Genomic DNA, 27181 nt, shown 5'->3' on the forward strand with positions numbered 1-27181 from the left:
TTCATTTTAAAAGACAAACACAAATATGTCTATACGTGTACATTGGTGGAACTCTGTCCTGTACATAGATTCTTTTCTGTTTTGTTAATTCCTGACCCTATGTTGGGTCTTGATGTGATGAGCACTTTGGAATAAAAGTGAAATATAAAATCAAGGAGATTCAAAGATTCAAGTGTTATTCTTTTAAAAAATGGCTGATTTGAGTTTCCTTTCAGTGAGAAAGTCCTGGAGGTTTGAGGAGGAGCTGTACATCAGTGGTACAGCATGAGCTTTGACCACAGAAGGTCTGAGATTCACTCCCCAAGCAATGATGTATCATGGGTGAAATCACAGGGGCAGTTGCCCTGGGTGCAAAATTCATAGGGGCACAAAATTTCAAAAGGGAAAAAAATGAGAAAGCAAAAATAATACATAAAAAAGAGTGTACCCTCCCCACCACACGGAAAATCCCCCCATGTTTGTGTGGGCGTTAGAAAGATACCTGCTCCTGACAAATCCCCCATCCCTCTTTCCACCATGCCTGCCGCTCACAGGACGCCACAGCTGCCACTTGGGTAGGTCGTCAAGCTATTGCCCTTTGTTCCAGCCTATCAGTGGACAGTGCTGATGATACTTGCCTTGCCCCGTGCACTGGCAACCCACGTTATGCCACTGTCCCCAACGGCATCTCCAGGTAGGCTAAGGGGGAGCCTTTGTTCTGAAATCCTAGAGAGTTGCTGCCAGTCTGTGGGAACAACCCGGAGCTAGATGGACCGACCCAAGGATCTGCCTCAGCGTAAGGCATGTGCCTGCCTACATTTGACAACATTTGCTTTATTTACAAGTATGCAACTAAAGGGAGGACACGGTGGAGGGTCACAAGAATTATATGCGCCGGGTGGGGGGAAGTTTTTCTCCCTTTCCCATAATTCCAGAACTGGGGGGGGGCACCTTGTGAAAATGAATGGCAGAAAGTTCAGGGCAGAGAAAAGGAAGTCTTTCTTCACACCACACAGTTTGCTGATGGAACTCACTGCCACAAGATGGGCCTTTAGCTGAAGACGGCTTATAAAAGGTTTTAAGTAAATGCATGGAGACACGGGCTATCGGCGGCTACCGGTCACGATGGCTGCAAGCTGTACTCAGGATCAGAGGCAGTTACTGTGCATCATCAGCAAGTAGCTAATGCTGCTGCTCTCACGCCGTGCCTGTGGACCTCCATGGGCATTTAGCTAGCTGCTGCATTGAAGCAGAATGCTGGACTAGGCGGACCACGCATCTAATTGAGCAGGGCCCCTCTTGTATCCTCAGGACGTAAAGTCCAGTACGTTCTTGAGAAACATGCTGGAAATCACCTACAGTTCCTCTGCAGGAGGAATGGTTTACCAGTGTGTGGAACACGCCTTTAGCTGAATGCCTGCAGTCTGGGGTCAAGCCCAGTGATACAGTTTTGATGCAAACCGATCTCCATTTCTTATTACATAAATAGGGAGAGTCGTATAAGTGCTCCTCCTACGACTCACTCCTCGTTATGCTTGGGCATCTTAAAAACTTGGCTATACGTAACTGCAGCTATGTAATTTCTTTTTTATACTGGAGATGCTCCATGTATGGTGGTTACGTCTTATCTTGTACAAGTGTTTATGATAAATCAATAACAAATTTAAAATAAAAAGAACAACCTGAGCTGAAAGCTGTCCCACCCCCCTTCTTCTGCTCCTGCCCTCCTCCTTTGCATAATAAGGCCTCTTAGTGCCCTCTGCTGGGTTAGAGAAGGACTTTGCAAGGAGTCACAGCCTCCCAGTCATCGCCTCTTGGCGGGAACTTAGACGGAAACCTCGAGAAGAACAGAAGAACTTCCCTTTCTCACTCACAGCAGCTGTGGCTGTGGCATGCAGAGCACCATTACCAAGGAATCATGGCGAACGGTGAGATACATTGCTTTGTTTAGCTCTGCCTTCCAGAGGTGACTGAAAAGTAAGTGTGTAAACAACCTCATTTCAGCTTGTTTTAAATTGTGCAACTTGTTTCATAATTGCATAGTTCTGTTCTCCTGCAGTAGCGAAATCTGGAGCTAAGCCTGGCTACCTGAAACTGAAACAACCGCAGACTCTTTCCATGCTTAACCCTGCTCCTTCCTCTGTTCCTTCCTCCGCGCCAGACTTCTGATTGTAAGATCCTCAGGGCAGAGGCCACCTGCCTCCTTGTACTCTGCACTGGCTGCACTGATGGCATGCCCAGAGGGGACCAGGATGGCGTGAGTGGTTCTGGGAACCAAGTCCTATAAGGATTGGTTAAAAGAGCAGGGCATGTTTAGCCTGAGGGAGAATAAGTGAATAACCCCAGAAGAGGTTATTGCCTCTGACGGCTGGATCTAGTCCAGTATCCTGTTCTCAGGGTGGCCAACCAGACATCTTAGTGGGGAAACCTGAAAGGAGGACCTCAGCAGCACAACAGCAATTCTCCGCCTCTGTGAGTCCCAGCAAGTGGCATTTCCTCAAAGAATCCTGGGAACTGTAGTGCACCCCTCACTTTCCAGCACCTTTAGCAAACTATGGTTCCCAGGATTCTTGGAGCAAGGTAGGTTTAAATGCATAGTGTGTTCACAGTCATAGAGTGCCCCCCCCCGGAACTGTGGAAATGGTAAGTAGCACCCAAGAGCTCAGCAGCGGAAAGGCCAGGGCAGGGGTCAGTGCAATGAGGGGCTCAGATGCAAAGACTCCTATGAACATATTAATATTACATTGTGGTGTAAAAGACTCGCTAAGGGGTGAGGAGTGGGGAAGGATGGCGAGTTCCAGCCTGTTCTCCATAAAAAAGTAGGCTTGCAGTATTCAGGGCCGGCCCACCCATGAGGCAAGGTGAGGTGATTGCCTCAGGAGGCAGGATTCAGAAGGGCAGCAGATCCTGATGTAGCTCTTTCTCTCCCCCACCCCTTTGTTCCTGGTGTAGAACTTCCTCCACCCCTTCTTCCACGGCAGGGAGGGTGCGTGTGCCATTTTGGGCTCCGCCTCAGGTGCCAAAATGTATTGAGCTGGCCCTGGTAGGATCAGCTCTAAAAGCCCACAAAGCTCCCACATCCAGTTTCCCTTGGATGCCACTGAAAAGCCCAGAAACAGGGTGTGAAGGCAACAGTGCTCTGTCCATCATCTGTCTCCACAAGCCTTTAAGGGAAGAGTGCGGCTGGACAGGGAAGTTCCATTTAGATTTGCTACCATGCTCTAGTAACATTGGGCTTAGATTGCTGTAATGCACTCCACGGAGGGCTGCCCTTGAGGGCTCCCCAGAACCTCCAGTTATTTTGGAACACAGCCACCAGAGTGCTGACATTTGCGTGGACTTGTATGACACCAATTCTCAACGACAAAGGACCACGGTTTGGCACGCAAATCATTCTGATTCAACTTGTGAATTGCGATGTCAACATTTATGTTTCTTAAAAGTTTCAATTTCGGGCCCATCCAGATTTTCCTTTGCCATTTTTAAATTAACTTTTATTAAAGCTTTTCTCGTGTTGCAAAACAACCAAATAAACAAGGAAAAGGACATATGGCATCTCCATTTTCGATTCATAGTCTTCTTTTTTTACAGTTTGCCACCCATTCCGTCAGGTAAAGTGCTGATTCTCTGAGCTTTGAGAAACGGCATTGAAGATCTGTAATAAAGGTAAAATATTGCCTGGAACAGATAAGATGCAACAAAAGCGAATCTGTGTAAAAACTGCGCCCCTCAAAATTCAGCGCTGCGACCTAGATAGGCAGCTGCCGGGTTGGCCTAATGCTAGCGCCGGCCCTGCTGGTGACAACTGGAAAGGCCCATTTCCCCCAGAGATCCCCTTTGCTCCGTCGGCCGCCTCATCCCCCCATTTCCCCCCCTGGTCTCTCCCTGCCGGTTGGCTCCGCTGGCCATTCCCAGGGTGCCGGCGGACAGGCAGACCGAGAGAGGGGTGGGGAGAGGCGGCCTCTTTCCCAGGCGCGCTCCTGTACGCAGACTCCGAGGCCGGCTCCTCCCTGACCCTCCAAGGGCGACGGCGGCAGAAAGGCTCTCCTGTCTCGCCGGCATCTCCAGCCTCATGGAGGCGAGGCCGGGCAGCACCGGCAGCGGCAGCAAGCAGCGCCGCCCTCGGGGGCTGGAGCTCCGCAGAGGCAGGTGAGCCTCGGCGCCCCTTGGAGCGCCCAGCCCGCAGCGGCCCCGAGCGCCGCGAAGAGGTCCGGGGGTGCAGGAACGGGAGGAAGGATGACCGAGCATGCTCCCATGATCCGAAGCGAAGTGACTCTGGATTGCATAGGAATATGACCCTTCCGAACTCAAGGTAGGGCCTCTGGAAGAGGATTGCTTAAGAAGAGGATTTCCAGGGCCTGGGGGTGGGGGAGACGAAAACAGGTGCAGGGGCTCAAGCCTAGCTTATTTTTTTAAAAATGCCTTTTCTAGAGATCAGTCAGAAACAGGGTGATGGAGATATTTTCAACATCAGGGTGCAGTTTTAGAGCACAGGACTTTATCGTGGTCCGTGTAGCTCTGTACTGTTTACACTGACTGGCAGCAGCTGTCCAAGGTTTCAGGTGGGGGGACATTCCTAGCCCAGCCTGGAGATGCTGGGGATTGGACGGACCTGGGGGGGCGGGGGGCAATCTGCTTGCAAGGCAGATGCTCTACCACTGAGTGACTAGCAAGGAGCAGCTGTGCCCCTGAACTTGTGCAGAGCGTCTTCCCTAGCGCAGCCTGTATCTTTCCTACGCCTAGGACGGGAGGGGGAAGATTGCCAGGCGTTGAACCTGTTTTTCAAAACTGACCCTTCCAAACTTTCTCTCTGGGCCACCAGAGGTTATTTGGTGGAATCCTCCCAGGCACTGGAAACCACAGGAGGGGAGAGTGCTCTTGTGTTCAAATCCTGCTTGCAGGTTTCCCGTAAGTACCTGGCTGAACCCTGTGACAACAGGATGCTGGACTAGACGGGCCAGGGGGCTCTTCTCGTGTTATTATGGTCTTTTGACCCCTGAACTGTGAGCCGGTTCATAAGAAGAGCCTGGCTGCTGCATTAGTCCACACCTCCAACAATGGACATTCAGAGGGACACTGCACAGTGTTGGTAGAACATAGTCATTGTGGATCATGCCCATTGATAGCTCTGTCCCCCAAGAATTTGGGGAATACTCTTAAAGCTACCCAAGATGTAGGAGGGCAGCATTCTCATCTAAGCAACCATCTCATCTCATCTGCTCTGGTCAGACCTCACCTGGAGTACTGTGTCCAGTTCTGGGCACCACAGTTCAAGAAGGACACTGACAAACTGGAACGTGTCCAGAGGAGGGCAACCAAAATGGTCAAAGGCCTGGAAACGATGCCTTATGAGGAACGGCTAAGGGAGCTGGGCATGTTTAGCCTGGAGAAGAGGAGGTTAAGGGGTGATATGATAGCCATGTTCAAATATATAAAAGGATGTCACATAGAGGAGGGAGAAAGGTTGTTTTCTGCTGCTCCAGGGAAGCGGACATGGAGCAATGGGTCCAAACTACAAGAAAGAAGATTCCACCTAAACATTAGGAAGAACTTCCTGACAGTAAGAGCTGTTCGACAGTGGAATTTGCTGCCAAGGAGTGTGGTGGAGTCTCCTACTTTGGAGGTCTTTAAGCAGAGGCATGACAACCATATGTCAGGAGTGCTCTGATGGTGTTTCCTGCTTGGTGTTTGGACTCAATGGCCCTTGTGGTCTCTTCCAACTCTATGATTCTATGATTCTATGATTCTATGATTCTATGATTCTATCATCTCAGCTGAAAACTACAGGGAGACTCCTGACCTAGATCAAGCCTGGCTGACTCTTAGCATCTCCCCCTTGGTTAGACAGAACTAGGATCTTTCCTTTCAAGAACCGACTTCCTGCAATAAACGTAGCTTTCTTATTGCCCCAAATTCAGAGTCCTGGTGGGATTACGTGCAAGGTAAAGAGTGATGCCTCAGCTGGGCTCCTGTATTCTGTTCGACTTCCTAGTGCTTTAACTGCCCAATGCCGACAGATGCTAAACCAGAACAGGAGAATAACTTGTAGAAAACAAAGGCAAAAAGGCAGACCCAAAAAATGGCTTGATTTTATTTCATATGCTATAACAAAAAAGCACAAATTTAGACCTCCTGTGACCTTTGGACAATTATTGACAGAGACATTTATTTGGTGCTTGATATGTGGTGGAATTATTTCGTTACTTTCTTGCTGGACATATTTCTGAAACTGTTCCAGGGGGAGGGGGAAATATTATTTGTTTCCTTTGTTCCTTGCCTTGTATTACCTGTGAAAGATAAACGAACACTTAATTTAAAAAAAAAAAAACCTGCAGAGGGGGCGGAATTTGAGAGGAGGAGGGTAACCAGAGGCCATTGTCAACAGAAGCATTTGCAAGGGTGTAAACCTCCCATGGCCTTTGACCAGACCTTTGCAAATTCCTGATTGGGCAATCCCAAATGTTGTTCGAAGTGTATAATGTGGTGACTAACAGACCTTACCTGAGCAGTCGGCTAAAGTTTTTGGAGGTGCTGATAGCAATGTGAGTAGGCTCTGTGTGTGTCTGTGTGTAAAAACAACAATTCCCTTGATACCTTTTCCCAGGGTGAATTCCAGTCTGTGCTTCTGGATTTAAGAGATTATGCTTATTCTGTTTACTTCCTTATTTTTCTTGTTGCAAAATAACCAGGAATTTACATTAACTCTTTGACGCCTATTTGGGGCTTGAAGATTTGGAAGGAAGAACCAGATTATTCTGTTTCGTACTGGATTGCTTGTTGTTGCTTTTTTTAAAAAAAGCAAGTTAAAATGTATACATAGGTTTTTGGCCAAAATGACCCCACGAGTACTGTAGAAATATGTCTACAATGTATCTATTTAAGTTGTTTTAAAATCAGGAGAAAACCAGGTAAAACTAGCATGCAAATGACAATTATTATTATTTATTAAATTACAATCACAAGTGTCCGGCATTAGATATAATAATAACCCAGCTTTCCCTAACCTGGGTGCCTTCCAGATGTTTTGGACTACAGCTCCCATCAGCCCCAGCGCTCACACTTTTGCTGGCTGGGTCTGATGGGTGTTGTAATCCATTAGGTCTGGAAAACACCACCTTGGCAAATGCTATAATGGCAAATTCCCTTCTATTTTACTCACTTCCACACTAGTGCTTAAATTCTTTGCCCTGGAAGCCCAGGCACTGAGGAGGGGCAGGGTCTACCTCTGCACATTCTCAGAGACACTCTCGCCTTTGTCATTGCTACACATTTTTCAGGGCTTATCCTGGTATTCAGAACAGACCTGAGGCCTTGGAACATTAAGACGAGCCCTGAAGTTGGGTCGGGCCAAAGGCCTATGCAGTTTTCCAGGATGCCTGTTTGGGCTTGAACTAGGACCGATTCAGTGCTGTGGGTCAGTTGTCTTTCCTCCTTTGTCGATCTTTGAATGGTTTGTGTCCATCCCTGTAGAGTGTGAAGCAGTAACAAAGAGGAGAGTGTCTCTGAGCATGTGCAAGAGTAAGACCCTTCCTCTCCCTTCTGTTTTGTGACTTGAGGACACTCTTGGCCTCCATTTGAGTTGTTGAAGGTGTGGGCAGGATAACGGTTGTAGGGCTTCATCTGACTCAGCCTTAGAGCCATAGCTCAGTGGGTTAGAGAGTAGTGCTGATAAGGCTAAGGTTGCAGGTTCGATCCTTAATGTGGGACAGCTGCGTATTCCTGCATCTCAGGGGGCTGGTCTAGGACACCTTTCATCTCGACAGTTATATGATCAAGGCAGAATATAGGAAGTAGTAACAGAAAAAGAGTGCCTCTGGGGGCATGCAGAGTGCATTTCTCTCATTAGTGGGGAATCTCAGGCCCAAGGGCCAAATGTGACCCTGCAGCCTTCCCTATTGGGTCTTTCAAACTCATGCCCCTCACTGGCCTCGACTGTGTTTGCTTGTCTTCAAAATGTCCTTGAACTCTGAGAATGCCTCTCCTGTGCCTGGATGGAGGACAGAGAGGGGTGTGCGTGGAAGGGTAAAATTCGCATTTGTTGCTTTGCACGCTTTTGCCTCTGGCCCTGCCAACTGTTGGCATGTCACCATTGGGCTGGAAAAGACTCCCTACCTCTGCAGCAGTGAGCGGTTGCATCTGATCCACACATGTCACAAGAGCAGGGAAGCGGGCATCTCAGCCGTTCCTTGGGACCACTGGTCTGGGGGTCTTTCTCTTACAGGGTGAGGCAGGGACCTGTCAACCCTTGGGGTGCTTTATTGTGCTTTTTTTGCACAGATCTGGAGTGTGCAGTTCCTCCTGCCTTGCATTGCTTTTTCAAATAAAGCTGGAGTTCTCAGAACCTCCCGAACACTTGAGATGGGCATAATCCAAGTTTATTAGCTTTTTCGCCCTTCGTGGATGGAGGCAGAGTTTTCCCTTCTGTTACTACTTTTTTCAATTCCCTTTCAGGTGCAGCTGTGCTTTGACAGGGGCCAGACGCCTGTCACTGTTCCTGCCTCCCGCTTAGGGGGTGTGACTGGTTCCCGATGGCTTCTCAGGTGACCCCCAAGGACTCGTAAGTATCAAAGCCCCGTGAGATCTGACTTGGGGAGAATATACTTTGAAAAGAGCCGGGATAATAAGCATCTTAACCCTCAGAACCACTTGCAGAGACTGAAACATGAGAATAATACCTGGGATGCCTTTGAGCATATTGCTTCCTGAGCCTTTTGGGTAGGGATTTTGTAACATACACAAGAGTCCCGAACGTGACACCCCTTCATAGATGAGTTACTGTTTTTCATGTTAGAGGGTGGTTTATTTATTTGTTGTTGAGTTAAACAGAATCCCTTCTCAAGCAGAGGTTGCTCATGGGCCTGTGGGGTGTAGTCGAGTGTGGTGGGCCAGAGTGGGGAGAGCTCTGGGTTCCAAATCCATGAAGCTTTTCTTTGGCCCATCATGGCTTAAAAGTAAAGGGACCTCTGACCATTAGGTCCAGTCGTGGCCGACTCTGGGGTTGCGGCGCTCATCTTGCTTTACTGGCCAAGGGAGCCGGCATACAGCTTCTGGGTCATGTGGCCAGCATGGCTAAGCCGCTTCTGGTGAACCAGAGCAGTGCACGGAAACGCTTTTTACCTTTCCGCTGGAGTGGTGCCTATTTATCTACTTGCACTTTGAGGTGCTTTTGAACTGCTAGGTTGGCAGGAGCAGGGACCGAGCAACGGGAGCTCACCCCGTCACGGGGATTCAAACCGCTGACCTTCTGATCGGCAAGTCCTAGGCTCTGTGGTTTAACCCACAGCGCCACCTGCGTCCCTCATCATGGCTTACAGGGAGGATAAAATGGGATGATCTCATGAGCTTCTTAGGGGATTTGTAGGGTACAAAGGTGGTTAAAAAACACACCTGAGTGTCTGACTAGGACCTGAGAAACCACTTGGCCACAAAGTTCACTGGGTTACCCTGGGTCAGTCCCTTCCTCTCATAGTTGGAAGCAGAGCCTACACAACACAAAACACTGTTGCTGTGTGTGTGTGTGTGTGTGTGTGTGTGTGTAAATCTGGAACTGTTCATATGCCACCCATCTGACCGGATTGCTCCAGCCACTCTGGGTGGCTCTCAACAAAATATTAAAAACACAATTTCGTTATACAGTACTCAGAGTATAGCCGTTGAAATGAATGGACCTAAGTCAGTCATGCCCACTGATTTCAATCAAGGGTCCCTCTAGATGTTGCTTTTATTGCACATTCATGATGGTACCGGTGCAGTGAGACACTTTTCAGTACTGATTGCACCTGCCAGCATGGGCCAGCGGTCAGGAAGGATGGGATTTAAAGCCCAGAGATATTTGGAGGGCTGCAGGTCCACCCCCCCCACTCCTGGACGAATACAATGAATCCGTGATGCATTCCACCAGAATCTGCCCAGTGGCATGGATGGGGAAGGGTGGAGCGGGACCAAAGGGGTGAGGGAATGAAAATCTGCAAGCCTCAATTAGGAACGGTTGAGGGAGTTAGGTAGGTTTAGCTTGGAGGAGAGGAGACTGAGAGCTGATACAATAACCATCTTCAAATATATGGAGGATGTTTCCACATGGAAGACAGAGCAAGCTTACTTTGAGCTGCTCTGGAGGGTAGAACTCAAACCAAAGGATTCAAATGAGAAGCAAGAAGATTCCAATTAAACATTAGGAAGAAATTTCTGCGGGTAAGAGCTGCTTGACAGCGGAAGATGGTGGCCTCTCCTTCATTGATGATTTTTAAGCAGAGGCTGGATGGCCACCTGCCAGGAATTCTTTAGCAGTGATTCCTTCATTGTAGGGGGTTGGACTAGATGACCCTTGGGCAATCCTTCCAACCAGTGCCAGATTTACATATAAGCTAAACAAGCTATAGCTTAGGGTCCCACTCTCTTGGGGGCCCCAGAAAAAAATTAAAGGAAAAAAACCCCACGGTGTACATTTCCAAAATATAAGATAAAAAGCATATTATGTTATGCTAGGCTTTAGATACCTAGTAGGTCCTATAAATCACCATATAGCATATATTCAACACACAAAAACGGTGGCAATTTGTTGTTGACAAAGGACAGCTGGACATATAAAGGGCCCCATTACCTTCAGCAGCTTAGGGCCTCATCAAACCTAAATCCGGCCCTGCATATTAATAATAAAAATCATTATGAGTTAGTTAGTTGTATGCAGCCTGTTATTTCTGCTCTGCACCCAACACATTTTTTTCGTCAACTCCAAATTGGACCAGTTGTATAAGCCTCACCTCCCCGGTTGTTTTCTGTTACAAAATGCAGCTGCCTAGGTATGCCTTCTTGGGTTTCCTTCTCTGCATACTCAGGTATGTGTTTGGGGAGGGAGTGGAATGTTTCACACCTGGATTAGTCAAGTTGCATGAGTTACTTACGGTATGAGGATTTGAAGTGTTGAGTTTCCAGTTTTCTGGGCAGGTGCACAGATTTCCTTTAGGTACCCTGTTCCCCTCCCCGGTGCTGCCACAAGTGCACTGGCCACTTAAATCTTCCGCTTCCCTTCTTTTAAAAAACAAAACAAAACAGCAAACAAAGGAATCGGTTCCTCAAAACCTGATTTTCCTGTCCAGAAATGAGCACAGGGGTGGGAACGCTTTCTTCTTGGCGCTGTGCTCCGTTTGTGTGCCTGGTGGGGGAGGGATAAGAAGATGGGGTGGTAAATAGATTGGCGGGGAGGAGGGCGGAAACCGCTACCAGGCAAGGCCTTGTCATGTAGACATGCCTTCGGCTTATTAGATTAAATCTGTCGCTCTCTTTCTCAGATCCAGCCTTTGGTAACCTGGGGCGCTCAAGACACTTTGGACTACAGCTTCAGTCAGCCCCAGTGATGGGAGTTGTGGTCCAAAATTTTGGGAGGCAGGGGTGGGAGAAACCGTCAGTTTCCTTTCCTCATTTTGCCAATCTGGAGTTGAGCTCTCCAAATTTCCGCCTCAGTCGTCATGTTGGTGGTGGGAAGCCCTCGTGAAAATTCATGAGCGTATTTCTGTAGGCAGTTTTGCCTAACAAGCTACATTTTTGCAAAGCCGTTTCCCCTAACCTAATGCATTTGGGCATTATATTTAGATATGCACTTTAATGCACATTTGTATGCGCATTTCTGCACACATGGCTGGGGAACTGCGCTGCAAAATTGGGAAGATTGCAGATTTCAAAGGAAAGCTGTGTTTTGGATCTTGTCTTGTTCTAGAAACCCCAAAAGCAGGTCCTAGCTACCTTTTCGACTTCCCCTGATCTCCCTCACCTAGTGTCACTTTGAGACGTTGTAGGATACTCAAAGGGTGGTTAGGCTCAGCCGCCCAGCCCTACTCTGAGCACTGTGACCACAGTTACACAGTGTTCTCGTGGAGGGGAAGCATTGCAGGATGTTACCGGTGGGCTTGGATTGTGGTAATTATGACCCACCTGCCTGGCCTGAATTGTTTTTGACTCCTTTTTGAGAGGGAGGGAATGTAGAATGCTTGCTCTGCTTACAGAAAGTCTCAGATTCAATTCCCAGCATCTCCTGTTAAAAGGGATCAAAAGACAGGTGGCGGCTGCCTGAGACCATGGAGAGCTGTTGCCGGTCAGAGCAGGCAGTACTGAGCCTGATCTAGCCCTGATTTTTCAGAATCTTGAGGGCTAGAATCTTTATCACTCTTTTTTTAAGCAGAAGGACTGTAGCTCAATGTTAAGACTGCTCGCTGTGCAATCGTGGGCACCTTCATCTAGGAAGGATCAGGGTCAACAGGTAGTTGGGAAGGGGGGAAGACCCCCTTGCTGGCTGAGACACTGGAGAGCCGCTGCCAGCCAGAGCAGGCAATACTGTGCTAGATGGATGAGTGTCCTGATTTGCTCACAGCTGCATCTGTTTAATGGCTGCTTCTCCTCTCCAAACCCCCAGGTTCCATTGTGTGGGGATCATCTTCTTCCTCCTTGGCCTGGGAACTCTCCTGCCCTGGAACTTCTTCATCACGGCCATACCGGTGGGTCCTTTGCTTTAGGCACCTTCTTCTTTGGGCATCCCACGTGCAGCTCACGCCAGGAATCATCGCCCTTGTTGCACACTCACTTCTTTGCATTTCTTTCTCTTCAAAATAAGAGGAAACTCTGAATCCAGCTCCGCTCTAAGGCCGTTTGCCCAGGATGAATTAGGCTGGGATCCCTGGATCCCACTTAACCTGGGAGCAGGAACGGAAAGGATAGTCTCCGTTTCACACGGATGAGTTCATTCGCAAGGCCCTTCCATCCCTTTCCGGCATCAGTCCGTAAATTCTTTGTTAAAAAAAACACCTGCACAAATACATGGATTGCTCTTTGCCTATCCAACCCTGCAGTTCCATCTTTGGGGTGCTCAGGAGGAGGAGGAGGAGGAGGAAGAGAGGAAATGGAAGCCCCATTGTTCCAGTGGCACACAGTCATGGAGGTGGTTTGCGATGGCAGTGTGGCTTCCTGTTGTTTGGTGCTTTGAGGAAACGGGTCGAGTTTTGGGCTTAGCTCACCATAGCCAGCCCTGGAACTTCCATCGATTGCATAGCATGGCAGGGATGAGCAAGGTGCAGTGGAGCATGTGCAAAGTGTCCTTGCACCATGCCTCAATTAGCCTGCACGCATGTGGGTTAAGAGGGGAAGAGCTTTAATGGTCCAACAATGTGTGTTGTATTTTTATCCTGTGAACCACCCTGCGATCTTGCAATGAAAGGGGGTATATAAATATCTAATAAATAACCATGGTGTAGGGCAAGTCTGAGTCCCAGCCCCTCTCTTCCTAGGGAATTGAACACAGAGACACTGTTCAAACAGAGTATAACCTTCTTTTCAGTATTTTCAGTCTCGGCTCATTGTGGGGAACTGCTCAGCTGGCAAGGAGGAGGATGGGAACTGGACAGGCCTGGGACTTGAACCCTCATCCCACTGCAGTGATGACTTTAACTTCAGCAACTGGCTGGCTCTTCTTTCCCAGCTGCCTCTGCTCCTCTTCACCCTTCTCAACTCCCTCCTCTACCAATGGTGAGCTAGCTTGCTTCCTGCTCCTCCATCTTGGCCCGGATCCCATGCCCAAGATGGTTGTTGCCCACCTCTGTCTCCACACTCTCCCAGGTTCCCTTTCCGGGCGTGGGTGAAGCGTAATCTCCAGATTCCCCGCTTTCATTTAAAAGAAGGAAAAGCAAGTGTCTGTAGAACCTGAGACGTGAGGCGAAATGTACAGGCCTGCTTCCCCCTTCCACTGTTGGACTTCGCCCCCACCTATGTGTCCAAAGTGTCCTCTGTAAACTGTGCTATAAGGGGTTAGTCACAACAAAGCCTTGATTGTGCTTGCAGCAGCCCTGAGAGGTAGGACCACTGTTGGTTCCATAGTACATATGGAGAGGTGAGGCAGAGAGAGCAGAAACTTGCTTTGTTTTGAGGGCCGCCGCTCACTGGTAGAACATCTGCTTTGCATGCATCAGGTTCTGGGTTCAATGCCCAGCATCCCCAGGTAGGGCTGGGAGTGTCCTCCACTCAGTGGCGTAGCGTGGGGGGTGCAGGGGGGGGGCCGGCCGCACCGGGTGCAACATCTGGGGGGGCGCACTCGCAGCTCTCTGCCCCTACCTGGCTCGCTTTCTCTCTCACTGCAGTGCTGGCTGTGCGAATCCGATCCAAGCTGCCGGGTCGCCGCCCACTGTGGAGGGGGAGGGTGCCAGGCGTGCGGTGCGGAGAGAGAGCGAGGGACTATCTGGGGGAGGGACAGTGCAGCGGCCGCCCAGCGCAGCGCTGAGCGCAGGAGAGAACCACGCCAGACCAGACCAGGCAGCAGCAAGAAGAAGCTGGCAGCGGCGGCAGGTTAGGGGTTAGGGGGCGCAAATTACTTGCCTTGCCCCGAGTTAGGGGGCACAAATTACTTGCCTTGCCCCGGGTGCTGACAACCCACGCTACGCCGCTGCCTCCACTGAAACCCTGAAGAGCCATTGCCAGTCTGTTTAGACAATACTGAGCTAGGACCAGCAGCCTGACTCTATATAAGAGCTTCCTACTTAAATCAGCCCTTTATTCAGGACCACGTGGATCAGAAACCTAAATCCTTCTGAGACGAAGGGTCATAGATCCATGGTGGAGCCTCTGCTTTGCTTGCAGGAGGTTCCCAGTTCAATTCCCGGCATCAGTGTTGAATCCCAGAATTGTATTCTTGGAAGGGACCTCAAGGGTCCTCTAGTCCAGGAATCTCAGCTAAAGCATCCATGACAGGTGGCCAGCCTATGCTTAAAGAACTCCAGAGAAGGAGAGTCCACAACCTCCAGAGGCAGCCTGTTCCACTGCCAACGGCTCTTACAGTCAGGACATTCTTCCTGATGTATAGTTGGAATCTAATTTGAAGCCGTGGGTTCAGTTCCCTTCCTTCCCGGTATCTCCCAGCTGCTCAGCCCCCTCCGTCTCCTATCTAGGCAGCGCAACCTTTAAGCTTTCCTCTTTCTCCTTTCCACCCCTGCAAAGCATTCCGGACAAAGTGCGAATCCTGAGCAGCCTGATCGGGATCCTGCTCCTCTTTGTGCTGACGGCCGTCTTGGTCAGGGTGGAGATGCCGGCCCAGAGTTTCTTCTCCATCACCATGGCAAGCGTCTGGTTCATTAACTGTGAGTTCTGCATGGCCTGGCTGGGGCCTGGCTGTCCCTCTCAGAGCAATAACGCCATTGCTGTCTGCTCCCAAGCCCTGCGGCAGATCTGTAACCTCCAGGGTTTGAGTTTGGAGAAGAGGATGACCGAGAGCCAGTCTGGTGTAGTGGCTAGAGAGTCAGTCTAGGGCCAGGGAGACCCAGGTTCAAATCCATGCTTGGCCCCAAACCTTTTGGCCAGCTGCTGTCTCTCGGTCTGAACAGCCTCACAGGGTTGTTGTGAGGGTAAAACAGGGGTGAGGAGAACCATGGATCTGTGGCTCTGAATTTCTGGGATGAAAGGTGAAGCAGAAGTGTAATTTCAATGTAATTTTAAAAGGCTGAGGGAAAGGGCTGTCATGCCGAAGAGGGGAAAAGACTTGCTGGCTCAGACTGGATCTGATGTGCTTAAATTACAGGAAGGCAGATTGAGGATTAGGATGGTAAGAACAGTTTTATAATCATAATTACAACAATAATTTATTACCTACTTATACTCCACCCATCCGACTGAGATGCCCCAGCCACTCTGGGCGGCTTCTAACAGAATATAAAAGAACACAACGAAACATCAGACATTAAAAAGCTTCCCGATACAGGGCTGCCTTCAGATGTCTACAGAATGTCGTATAATTGTTTATCTCTCTGGCACCTAATGGGAGGCCATTCCACAGTGAGGGTGCCACTACCGAGAAGGCCCTCTGCCTGGTTCCCTGTAACTTCACTTTTTGCAGTGAGGGAACTGCCAGAAGGCCCTCGGAGCTGGACCCCAGTCTGGGCTGAATTATGAGGGTGGAGATACTGTATACCCTATACAGAGCCAAGGAGCTTCAATTTTATCCAGGCTAGTTTTCTACACACGCTCCTCTTTATCCTCCATCCAGACAAGCAAGAGATCAAGGCCAGGCAAAAACACTTGAGGTGTGAATCAGGGCCAGTGAGGGGGTGTGGCTTGGGGAGAGTTCCAAGGGCCAGATAGAGAGCCCTGGAGGGCCACATTTGAAACCCCTCCCCCCGAGACCTAAGGTTCTCCACCCCTGGACTAAATGGCCTACAAGACTCCTTCTAACTCTGTCATTCTAGGACTGCAATCTAAGAAAAGGTATCCGTTGTTGTTGCTGTTGCTGCTGCTGATGTTCACCCACCCTTTACCATACAGTCCTAGGACAGGTGACAGCAATTTAAAAATGCCAGTGTCGAAGGCCTATGTCAGAAACTGTCTCCTGAAGATGCTGGACAAGGGAGGGAGGGAGGAAGTTGCACAACTTCCTCTGGCTGTGAGGAATGATCTCCCCTGAGGGATTGTGGTTCTTAGTGCTTGGGGGAAAGGGGAAGGTTGCCCGCCCCCAACCATGGTCTTAGTCCCCATCCTGGGTGTGTGAGCTTATAAGGAAGTAAAATGCTACTAAGCATGTTGGCTGCTGACATTCTCGCCCCAAAAGTCCACCTTCCTTCTCTCCTCTCCTCTCGCCAGCCTTCTGTGCCGTCTTGCAAGGCAGCCTCTTTGGGCAACTGGGATCCTTCCCGCAAAGCTACAGCACTCTCTTCCTGAGCGGCCAAGGAATGGCTGGGACCTTCGCAGCCACCGCCATGTTGCTCTCCATGGCCAGTGAGTATCGTGAGGAGGACAAGGAGTCTGTGGTCTGGAGAGCAAGTCCTCTGGGAAAGTGCTGGGAAGGGGGGGCAGTTTGCACGGAGAAGAGAAGATCGAGGAGGCCGGGGGGGAAAGGAGAACCACCTTCAAATATCTGAAAGGGGTGTCACGTTGAAAATGGCGGCAACCTGCTCTCCGTTGCTCCAGAGGGTCAGTTTAGAACCAAACAGTAGAAATCGCAGGGAAGCAGATTTCTGCTGAACATTAAGACATAGGTGAGGAATGTCCAGCCTGTCTGTGGGCCTTAATATGCCCCTACCTGTGGGGCAGGTAAAGACATGGACGGGTCAGGTTTACAGCTGACCACCAGGGCTTCAGATTGCCCTGCAGGGTGTTTGCAAGCGTCAACATTCAGCTGACCATCGGCCCTTTTCAGAGAGCAGCATGAGACACTCTGATGGCTCCTTCAGTTCTGTGCAAGCCCTGATGACCAGCTGGACGTTGCTGCTTGCAGTGAGCCCCAGACAGTGCTTTGAAACCCAATAATCAGCTGATTTGTTGGCGCTTCAAAATGTCACACGCTGCACTGGACCAAAAGCAGGTCACCTGATGTCGTTGTGGCATCAGGTGATTGACAGCTGGGCACCCCCACCTCTCCACCTGCCTCAGGAAGTGGTGGGCCCCCTTTCAGGAGAGGCATTTTAATAACAGCAACTTCAGAGTGCCTGCCTTTGGCTTATTAATGTGGAGCGCCCAGTTGGTCTGAGGCGGAGCTGCTTTGTTGCCCTCCAAAATACCACTTATATTTTATTTATCATTTATTACATTGTATGTCCCACCTTTTACCTTCCAAGGATCTTAAGGGGGCATAAATGCTTCTCCTCCTCAGTACGCCTAACCCTTCTGAGTCCACTTGCCTGTTCATTCCTTCCAAAAGCACACATGCATTCCTTAGGCCCAATGTGAAGTCCCCACTCCGCCCCCAACTGCCCCTTTCTCTGTAGGCTTCTCACTTCTTCATCTCTCTTCCCCACCTCTTTCTTCATTCAGGCCTTTGCCTCTTCCAGGAACAAGAAGAAAGGACCTCTGAGGTGCACCAAGTTATAATTCGTTGGTGTTTTGAATACAACCTGCATCGTGGGAGGGAAACGCAGCAATGCTCTGTGGTTTTCTGTGCACTCTGCTGCGATGTGGCTGTGGCACCCCTTACCCACCCACCCACTCCCCAGCTCAGTCTCATAGCTTGCCCAGCACTCCTGCCTTTAATTCCTCCTTCCTACTAACCCCTCTCCTGTCCCTCACCCCCTCCTATGTGAGAATTCCTCCTTCCTGCATACTGAGTTATTACTTCTCTTTCCAAAACTGCCCCCCACCCTTCTCCACGTTCTGTCTTGAGACATCTTCACCCCAAACATTTGTGAGCGTTCCGTGACATGACAAAAGCTCGATTGGTGACTGGTAGAGGTTCAGAGGTGATAAGACAGTGTTTAACTGTGGGCTTGTTTGTTTGCATTTATGCCAAGATGCATAGCAGGGTTGTGGGGAAGGAATACAAGGCAAGTTCTAGCAACTTACTCCTCACCCCCACGGGCTGTGTCAAAGCCCTGGCCAGAAGGGTAGCCCAGAAAGTGCTCTCCATAGGCTGCCCATCCTCATCTCATCGTTCTCTGGCTTTTCAGGTGGTGTGGATGCTCAGACCTCTGCTTTGAGCTATTTTGTCACCCCCTGTGTTGGTACCCTGATCTCGATCATCTGCTATATCTTGCTGCCCCACAAGGTGAGACAAAGCCCTCTCTCCCACACCCTGGGTTTGCAAAATAAGAAGGAGCTCTTCCACTGGGTTTGAGGAGGGGAGGAAGAGATTTGTAAGCGCTGGCATGGTCTAATCCACTTAGAAAGCCAACTAGGCTAAAGCGATGTGGACAATCATGATCTCTTCCCCCTCCCCCTGCACCATGTACACATCTCCTTATTTTCACCTGTTTTGTACAGCAGATAAACTGCTTTCTGGGCGCTTACAGACTGACGTGATCTTCGAGCGGGATTCATTCACACATTCTGACAAATTCAGGTTGCACTATTAAAGTCAATTTGGTACTGCTGTGCAACAAACTCACCCCCCCCATAAAAATCTGACTACTTCTTTTTGCATTGCATTGCAATGCTGTCTACCCCCCCCCCCACAAATTAGAAATAAATAAATTGTCAGCATTCTCTAACCTCCCTGCAAACTTTATGCAAACAAATCTGGGTTGCCTGGAAGTGAAGTCTATGAACTTGCTGTAACTTTATTCTGCCCCCCCCCCCTTGTTGGAGGCAGTATAGCAGGCCTCAGAATACCAGGTGCAGGGAATCACAAATGGGGAGGCCACTGAGAAGACAGGATACTAGACTAGATGGGTCCCCCTTTGGCCTGATCCAGGAGGCTCATATTGTGTTCTCAGCCTTATCAGCTTCCCTTGCAGAGGTGAGGGAAGGGGCGATGGAGGAATCTGATAACACCCTGCCATTTGCAACCACGGCTCGCTTTTTTCTCTGCAGGATTTTGCTCGCCACCACCTGCACAAGAGAGCCCAGGAAGAGCCGGGCTATGAGTTGGAGACCAAGGCAGGGCTTCTTTCCCCTGGTAAGCAGCCTCCCAAGGAGGGGGTCAGCCAGGCTCCCCCCTTGAGAGTTCATCCCAAATTGTGGAACCAATTCACAAATTTAATAATGGAGCTTGTAGGGCAGGGTGGGGAACATTTGGCCCTCCAGAGGCTGTTAGACTCCCAACTACCGGCAGCCCCAGCCAGCAAGACCAGGGATTAGGGATGATGGGAGCTGTAGTCCAGTAACCTCTAGAGCAGGCTTCCTCAACCTCAGCCCTCCAGATGTTTTGAGATTCCAACTCGCATCACCCCTGACCACTGGTCCTTCTAGCCAGGGATCATCGGAGCTGTAGGCCAAAAACATCTGGAGAGCCGAGGTTGAGGAAGCCTGGGTTAGAGAGCTACACGTTGGCCACCCCAAGTGTACAGTTAAGTCTCCCTCTACCTGGCTGGCATCTAGACAGTTTAACTATTTTGTAAACCGCTTTCAGGGTTTTGTTTTGATTTGTTTAATAATCAAGCGGTGTATAAATGTTACGAAGTAAATAAATAAATTGCAAGTTTTTTTTTAAAAAAAACAACCTCAAAGCTCAAATGATATTATTATTATTATTATTATTATTATTATTATTATTATTATTATTATTATTACTATTATTACTATTATTCATTAAAGGTACATGGCAACCCAACAACGGAATTCCTGATGTAGTCATAAAAAAACACCCCTCACTCAATACTAAACAAGCCCCCAAAATGTAATAATATTGTAATTATTATTCGGAAATGGAAGCAATTACTTCTGGGTTTTCAGTGTTCGGGTTCCAAATCGTTAGGCTTCTGAGACACTCGAAAACTGAGTTCTACTCTCTCTGTGTGTGTGTGTGTGTGTGTATGGCAGAGTAGAAGGCGATTAGAGCCTGTAGGTCACCTGACTCTGCCGCGTGCTGATTGGCTCCTTTTCCGTCCCGCCCCCCAGAGGATGGCCTTGGCCCCGTGCCGGGTGCCACCCAAGGAGGAGAGCCGCTGAGCTTGAGCAATGGGATTGCCATCGCCCTGGAGCAAGAAGACTCAAAATGCCCCCTGGAGATTATGAATGGGAGCAATGGGGCAGGCCTGCCTCCGCCGAAACCGTCAGTCCTAGGTGTGCTCAGGAAGGTAGGGACTGTGGCCGGAGGGGTGAAGTAACGGGAAACGTCAAGACTAGGATGGGTGGGGGAACTGAATGGAATAACTCGCTCACATTGCTCTCTCTTCCTCTTCCTCCCGGTTATAGATTTGGCAGATGGCCCTCTGCATCGTCATGGTCTTCTCCATCACTCTGTCTGTGTTTCCCGCCATCACTGCCAGTGTGGCCAGCACGTCAGAGAACGAAACCTGGAGTGAGTAATGGGGGGATCCAATGGGGGGGGTGGAAGGATGAGGAGGGCCGGTCCCAGCTGGCTAGAGGCGGTTGAGAGCTGGAGCCCCACAGAAAGGCCCACAGCTCAGCAGTAGAGCTGCCTTGCATATAGAAGGTCCCAGGCTCAGAAGTCCCCAGTAGCACTGCCATGGAGGGCTTGGAGAGACCCTTGTCTGAGGCCCTAGAGAGATACTGCCTTTGCAAAACAGACAGCAAGACTCGGCCTTCTCGGTAGTGGCGCCTTCCCTGTGGAACGCCCGCCCATCAGATGTCAAGGAAACTAACAACTACAGTGGTGCCTCGGGTTACATACGCTTAAGGTTACATAGGCTTCAGGTTACAGACTCTGCTAACCCAGAAATAGTGCTTCAGGTTAAGATCTTTGCTTCAGGATGAGAACAGAAATCGTGCTTCAGCGGCGCGGTGGCAGCAGGAGGCCCCGTTAGCTAAAGTGGTGCTTCAGGTTAAGAACAGTTTCAGGTTAAGAACAGACCTCCGGAACGAATTAAGTACTTAACCTGAGGTACCACTGTATCCGACTTTTAGAAGACATCTGAAGGCAGCCCTGTTTAGGGAAGTTTTTAATGTTTGAAGTTTTATTCTGCTTTTAAGGTTTTTTTGAAAGCTGCTCAGAGTTGCTCCAGCCAGATGGGCAGGGTAGAAATAATAAATAAATATCTTCTTCTTCTTCTTCTTCTTCTTCTTCTTCTTCTTCTTCTTCTTCTTCTTCTTCCTCCTACTACTACTAAGGCAATTGCTTACCATCCTAGAAAGATGGCTGAGGCTCAGGGATGAAGCACTTACTCTGCTTGCAAAAGGGTTCCAACATCTCTAGTTAAAAAAGGATCGTGTCGGAATTTTCTCTGCCTCTGTCCCCAGAGAGCCACTGCCAGCCAAGAGTAGACAATATTGGGCTAGGCCAGTGGTTCTCAAGGGGTGTGGCAGGAGAGGCTGACAAGTGTGGAGGGAAGAATCAAGGACACCTGGGCTTTGTTCACACCCGGCATATGAGAACTTCAGTTTTATTTATATTTAAAGAAGATTTGCGTACCACTTAATTGACAAAAACCCCTCTAAGCGGTTTACTGAAACGGTATAAAACATTTGTAAGGAAAATCCCAATTAAACGAAACTTTTTAAAAGTAGTAGACATAAAACGTAAGTAAAACCAGATTTTTCAAAGCAAATCTAATTACAGGTTAGTGTTGCATTCATCTCCCTCCTATTTCTCTGCCTTTTTCTTATGCCTAGGGAAGTTCTTCACTCCTGTCTGCTGTTTTCTTCTGTTCAACGTCATGGACTGGCTGGGCCGCAGCGCTACCTCCTATTTCCTCTGGGTAAGTGTTGGTTTCTGAAGTGGGATTGGCTTCACGCTGTCCAAAATCAGGGTGACTATTATGACTACCTCTGGATGAACTCCAGAGAGGCAGCAGTGTTAACCTCCCATAATGAAAGCAGATAAGGCATGTGGCAACTACAAGACTTTGATTTCAAGGAAAGCTTTTGTGGGCTTGGGCCACTAAGCTGAGGAAGCCTTATCTCACACTTGGCAGATTGTTATAGCAGGTGGAGACCACATGTGGCCCACCAGGTCTCTTTTCTGCCTGGTCCTTGGGACTCTCCCAAGGGTTTTTGCTTCGACAGGATGCATCCTTGAACTCTTGCAATGACTCTTCCTAGCCCGGGTGGAGGATGGAGTTGAGCATGCATAGAAACTAGCCTAGTGTACAAAGGTAAAAATTATGTTTGTTGCTCCTCCCTCTTTTGCATTTGGCCCTGCCTGCGACTGGCATGTGGCCCTCAAAAGGTTGCCCAGAAGGGAATATGCTGCCCTCGCTCATTACATAGGAGTATGCTTGAATCCTAAGATCTTCTACTCTTTTTGAGGCCAGGCAGGTTTTATTTACCGTATTTTGCCGTGTATAAGACTATATTTTTTCCTAATTTTTTAAAGTTTAAAATAAGGGGTTGTCTTATACATGGATAGTGCATAGTGCATTTTCTTAATTTTGAGCCCCCCAAAATAGGGGGCGTCTTATTCACGGGGGCACGTTATACAGTGGTACCTCTGGTTGAGAATGGGATCCGTTCCGGAGGCCCGTTCGCAACATGAAAAGAGCGCAACCTGCAGCAGACATCTCTGCATGCGTGGGTTGCGATTTGCCGCTTCTGCACATGCGCGTGATGTCATTTTGCACTTCTGCGCATGCGCGAGCGGTGAAACCCGGAAGTAACCCTTTCCGGTACCTCCAGGTCACCACAGGACGTAACCTGAAAGAACGTAATATGAAGCAGACGTAACATGAGGTATGACTGTACACGGAAAAATACAGTACTTAGACATCTAATAATAATAATAATAATAATAATAATAATAATAATAATAATAATAATAATAATTGTCAGGGCCTCAGGAACAGAGGCACAGGGGAGAGAGGAGATGGAGAGCGAAGGGGAAGAATCGGAGGGCAGCGTAGGGAGGTATAGCAGTGACCCGAGAGATTCCATGAGCTCCTCCAGCGAATCAGAAGATTCCCAGAAGGAGACGCCGGTGGTCAGGGCAAGGGGGGCCAGCGGGGACTCCCAAAGCAGCAGCTGGAGATCAGGGCCAGCTTCCCCACCAGAGCGTAGTGGGGGGGAGGAGTCCCAGGTATCAGAGCCAGCATCTCCCCCAGCAGGGAGAGAAGAGGAGTCAAGACTGACCACACCTCCACTGGGGAGTGGGGGAAGCAGTGACAGGAGCAGTGTAACGGTCAGGAGGAAGGTTGCCGGCTGGGCGTGCGCGCCAAGTTCAAATGTACAGGCGCGCGGGACAGCAGAAAGCCCGGATCGGGAACCAGGTCCTAAAGCCCGCCGGAGGCAGGGGGAAGACTCTGGGGATTCAGCGTCCGAAGAGTCTAGGAAGGGCGAAACCCCAGCTGACAGGAGGACCCAGAGGAGGAAAGAGCAGAGGAAGAGGTGGAGCAAGGCTAGGGTCTTAAACTGGTGTCTGGGGGGAGGAGACTCAGACGGAGCTTCAGCGGTCTAGAGTTTCAGACGTAGAGCTGCACGCTGCTGATGTGAAAGACAAACTGAACTTCAATAAAGACTCTTGTATATAACAACGAAGTGGCGTGGGTCCTTTGTGAGCTGGGACCTAGGGCAGCTCTGACAACAACAACAACAACAATAATAAAAATAAAAATAAAAATTATTATTTGTACCCCGCCCATCTGGCTGGGTTTCCCCAGCCACTCTGGGCAGCTTCCACAAAGACCAAAAATACACTAAGATGCCACACATTAAAAACTTCCCTGAGCAGGGCTGCCTTAAGATGTTTCTGAATGTCAGGTAGTTGTTTATCTCTTTGACATCTGATGGGAGGGCGTTCCACAGGGTGGGCGCCACTACTGAGAAGGCCCTCTGCCTGGTTCCCTGTAGCTTTGCTTCTCGCAATGAGGGAACCGCCAGAAGGCCCTTGGCGCTGGACCTCAGCGTCCGGGCTGAACGATGGGGGTGGAGACGCTGCTTCAGCTATACTGGGCCGAGGCCGTTTAGGGCTTTAAAGGTCAACACCAACACTTTGAATTGTGCTCGGAAACGTACTGGGAACCAAAAAGATCAAGACGTTCTTATGAAGTTAAAATAACGATGCAGAAAGAATTATGAAATAGAATAAATAAAAATAAAAAGAAAGAAAGAAAACTCTAGTAGGTTTGTGAGTATGGAGGTCCACAGCCATCACGTCATAAAACGAGACCTTTGGACGTTTATTAGGAAATAGGGTAATGAAGCTGAGAACGCTGCTTTTTGCTCTCCCCAGCCAGAGAAGCACCTGCGCCTGCTCCCTGCGGTGGTGGGGCTCCGCCTGCTGCTCGTCCCACTCCTGCTTCTGTGCAATGTCCCCCAGCGGGAATACCTGCCCATGCTCTTCCGCCAGGATGCCTGGTTCGTCCTCTTCATGGTCGTCTTCTCCCTCTCCAATGGCTACTTCGTCTCCCTCACCATGTGCCTGGCGCCAAAGTGAGTGTGCTCTGAGCGACGTCGCCCCTCCTGAAACATGCAGAAGCAGCATCATGAACAGGGGGGTGTCTGCAAGAGTGGATCACTTGTTCTCTTTACAGTGGTACCTCGGGTTACAGATGCTTCAGGTTACAGACGCTTCAGGTTACAGACTCTGCTAACCCAGAAATAGTACCTCAGGTTAAGAACTTTGCTTCAGGATAAGAACAGAAATAGCGCTCCAGCAGTGCAGCAGCAGCAGGAGGCCCCATTAGCTAAAGTGGTGCTTCAGGTTAAGAACAGTTTCAGGTTAAGAACAGACCTCCGGAACGAATTAAGTTCTTAACCCGAGGTACCACTGTATTTATTTTGCACTGGGGCATTGGCACCTTGTTGGCAGCCCCTGGTCTGCACTAACCAGCAGTGGCTCTCCAGGGTTTAAGGCAAGGGGTGTCTTGCCAAGCCCTACCTGGCAAAGCCGGGGATGTTGAACCAGGGACTTTCTTCATGCAAGGCTCCCTGAGCCACCACCATTCTCGAAAAACGGGTAAAAATGCCATCTCCCTGAATTCCAGGTGTGAACAGCAGGCCCTCAAATTATTCTGATTTTTGTTGTGCTCCTCTTAGGCCACACCACACACTTAAAGCACTCTCTTATACCACTTTAATAGCCAATGAGTCCTGGGAAATGTAGTTTATACAGGGTGCAAGGGGTTGGACTAGATGACCCTCGGGGGTCCGTTCCAACTCTATGATTCTATGTAGCAGTGACCCACACATTTTGGCACCCTCTGAACAGCAGAAGCATCCCAACATGCCCTGTGAGTGTTCTGTGTAGGACATAAAGCTTAAGACACTTTTGTGATCTTCTTTGAGAACAAAGTAATTGAAATTGATTTTTAAAAAGTTGTATTTAAATGCCGTTTATAATTGGAGCCCATAAACTGTAGCTTCCATGCGCATAAATCCAGCCCTGGTTTCCTCTCTGGGTTGGGCAAAGAGGAAGGGCCTTTCCCACGGGTGTAGCCAGAATTTATGTTATAGGGGGACAGGATTTATTTTATAGGGGGACAGAACCAAGTTATCTGAGATGCAGTTGGTCAGTTAGTTATTTTGATTTATTTACTTGATTTGGGGAGCAAATACCCCCCCCCCCGCACCCCTTGGCTACGCCCTTGGCCTTTTCTGCCAGATTATAAAGTGTCTTCTTCTCTGTTTCCGCCCCCAGGCAGGTGCAACCACATGAGAGCGAATTGGCGGGAGCCATCATGACGTTTTTCCTGGCGTTGGGTCTCTCTTGTGGAGCTGGGCTGTCCTTCATCCTCAAGGCCTTGCTCTGATGTCCAGGACTTGCTGGACCTCGGCAACAGCAAAGCATCGGCCTTGAAGACTCGAGGAGCGGCTGGTTGCCCTTCTCTCCCTCCCAGGTGTGCCCTCTGTGTAGCAGCTAATATCCTTCTGGGTAGCAAAATGGGCTTCTGGCACCATCTTCCAACAAAGGCAACTGCTCTTTTTGGTGTTTTTTTCCTGTATATGCAGAAGTTCACGTTCACTCAGCTACCTTTTTAAATCCCCAGGAGCCTGAATGTATTTTTTTTTAAAGACGCTTGGACTTTTCTGAAAGATTCCTGGATTTTTACCAAGCCAAGGGAAGGCTGAGGTACGGAGGGGCCATTTGCAAGCCCCCTTCGTACGCCCCTGGAGGTGGAGGAGCCGCTCTGCCTCTCCCACTTGTGCCTGGCTGAGGACGCACAACAAAGGGGGATTTTGCAATATCCTCACACGTACTCTTGCTCTCCCTTTGCTTTCAACTTGAGGAAGTATTGTTGCATAACACACGTTTGCTCTACGGAACATCCTCCTAGAGGGTGACGGTAGGTAAGGAAGGGAGAAGTCTGTATCCAGTCCGTTAATAGAGTTGGGTTTGTTGCTTCCATCTCAAATTAGCCATATAGGGCAAGCTCTCTGCTCTCCCCCACACCCACCCACTGGCCGGTTTATGGTTTGGTTTTCTCAGCTTGCATTGCTTCAAACTTGTCTGCTAAAACTTGTTCTCGTCCGATAAAGAGGTCCACGAGATGTCAGATACTGCTTTCCAGAGGGGTCCATCCTCCAGCCTCCCCAACCAGGTGTTCCCCATATGTTTTGGGACAAACAGCCCCAACCATCACTTCCTGTAGCCCAAACCATCTGGAAGACTGGTGGTGGAGGCTCTGCAAAAAGAGGCATAGGAGTAGTTAGAAATAATATCATGTGTAATGTCAGGGAACTGCCATCGGAAGGAAGGGAGGTGGAAGGGCTCACACAGGTTGGGAGAGACTCAGCAGCTGAAGAGGGAACCAGCAGGGGGAGAGGAGGTGAGCTGAGGGAAAGTGAGCAGGAGGAATGGCTCAGAGACACTTCCAGCGAAAACAGTGGGGAGGTTTCAGGACCTCCTGTAGGGACACCCACTCCTCGCCGGAAACTGTCACGTAGAGAGTCCAGAAGACATGTTTCCGTTAAGGAG

At 49.4% G+C, this 27181-nt stretch overlaps 1 protein-coding gene and 1 long non-coding RNA gene across 5 annotated transcripts; one reads left to right on the forward strand and one right to left on the reverse strand.

Annotated features, from left to right (window-relative positions):
- The first annotated feature begins 1844 nt into the window (after nucleotides 1-1844).
- SLC29A2 (solute carrier family 29 member 2) lies at nucleotides 1845-26927 on the forward strand. Of its 4 annotated transcripts, none has more exons than XM_082202791.1 (14): nucleotides 3506-4291; nucleotides 4804-4887; nucleotides 8431-8536; nucleotides 12386-12467; nucleotides 13304-13491; nucleotides 14953-15092; nucleotides 16585-16719; nucleotides 18384-18481; nucleotides 19246-19330; nucleotides 20272-20450; nucleotides 20569-20674; nucleotides 21946-22031; nucleotides 24497-24696; nucleotides 25904-26927. In XM_082202791.1, the coding sequence occupies exons 3-14, from the start codon at nucleotides 8508-8510 to the stop codon at nucleotides 26013-26015; spliced, it is 1440 nt and encodes a 479-aa protein (XP_082058917.1). In that variant the 5' UTR covers nucleotides 3506-4291; nucleotides 4804-4887; nucleotides 8431-8507; the 3' UTR covers nucleotides 26016-26927. The 4 variants fall into 4 exon arrangements, with proteins under 4 accessions (XP_082058919.1, XP_082058917.1, XP_082058918.1 ...); XM_082202792.1 differs by lacking the exon at nucleotides 4804-4887 and adding an exon at nucleotides 7257-7393; XM_082202793.1 differs by lacking the exons at nucleotides 3506-4291; nucleotides 4804-4887 and adding an exon at nucleotides 1845-1960 and having other exon boundaries at nucleotides 8437-8536.
- On the reverse strand, nucleotides 6192-11191 carry LOC309520887. Its single transcript, XR_014214463.1, has 2 exons — nucleotides 10881-11191; nucleotides 6192-6762 (listed from the first exon to the last, which is right to left on the reverse strand). It is a non-coding gene; the product is annotated as an uncharacterized lncRNA (long non-coding RNA).
- Nucleotides 26928-27181: the final 254 nt, after the last annotated feature.

Source organism: Podarcis vaucheri (assembly GCF_965113315.1).
Source record: "Podarcis vaucheri genome assembly, chromosome: 16".
NCBI lineage: Eukaryota > Metazoa > Chordata > Lepidosauria > Squamata > Lacertidae > Podarcis > Podarcis vaucheri.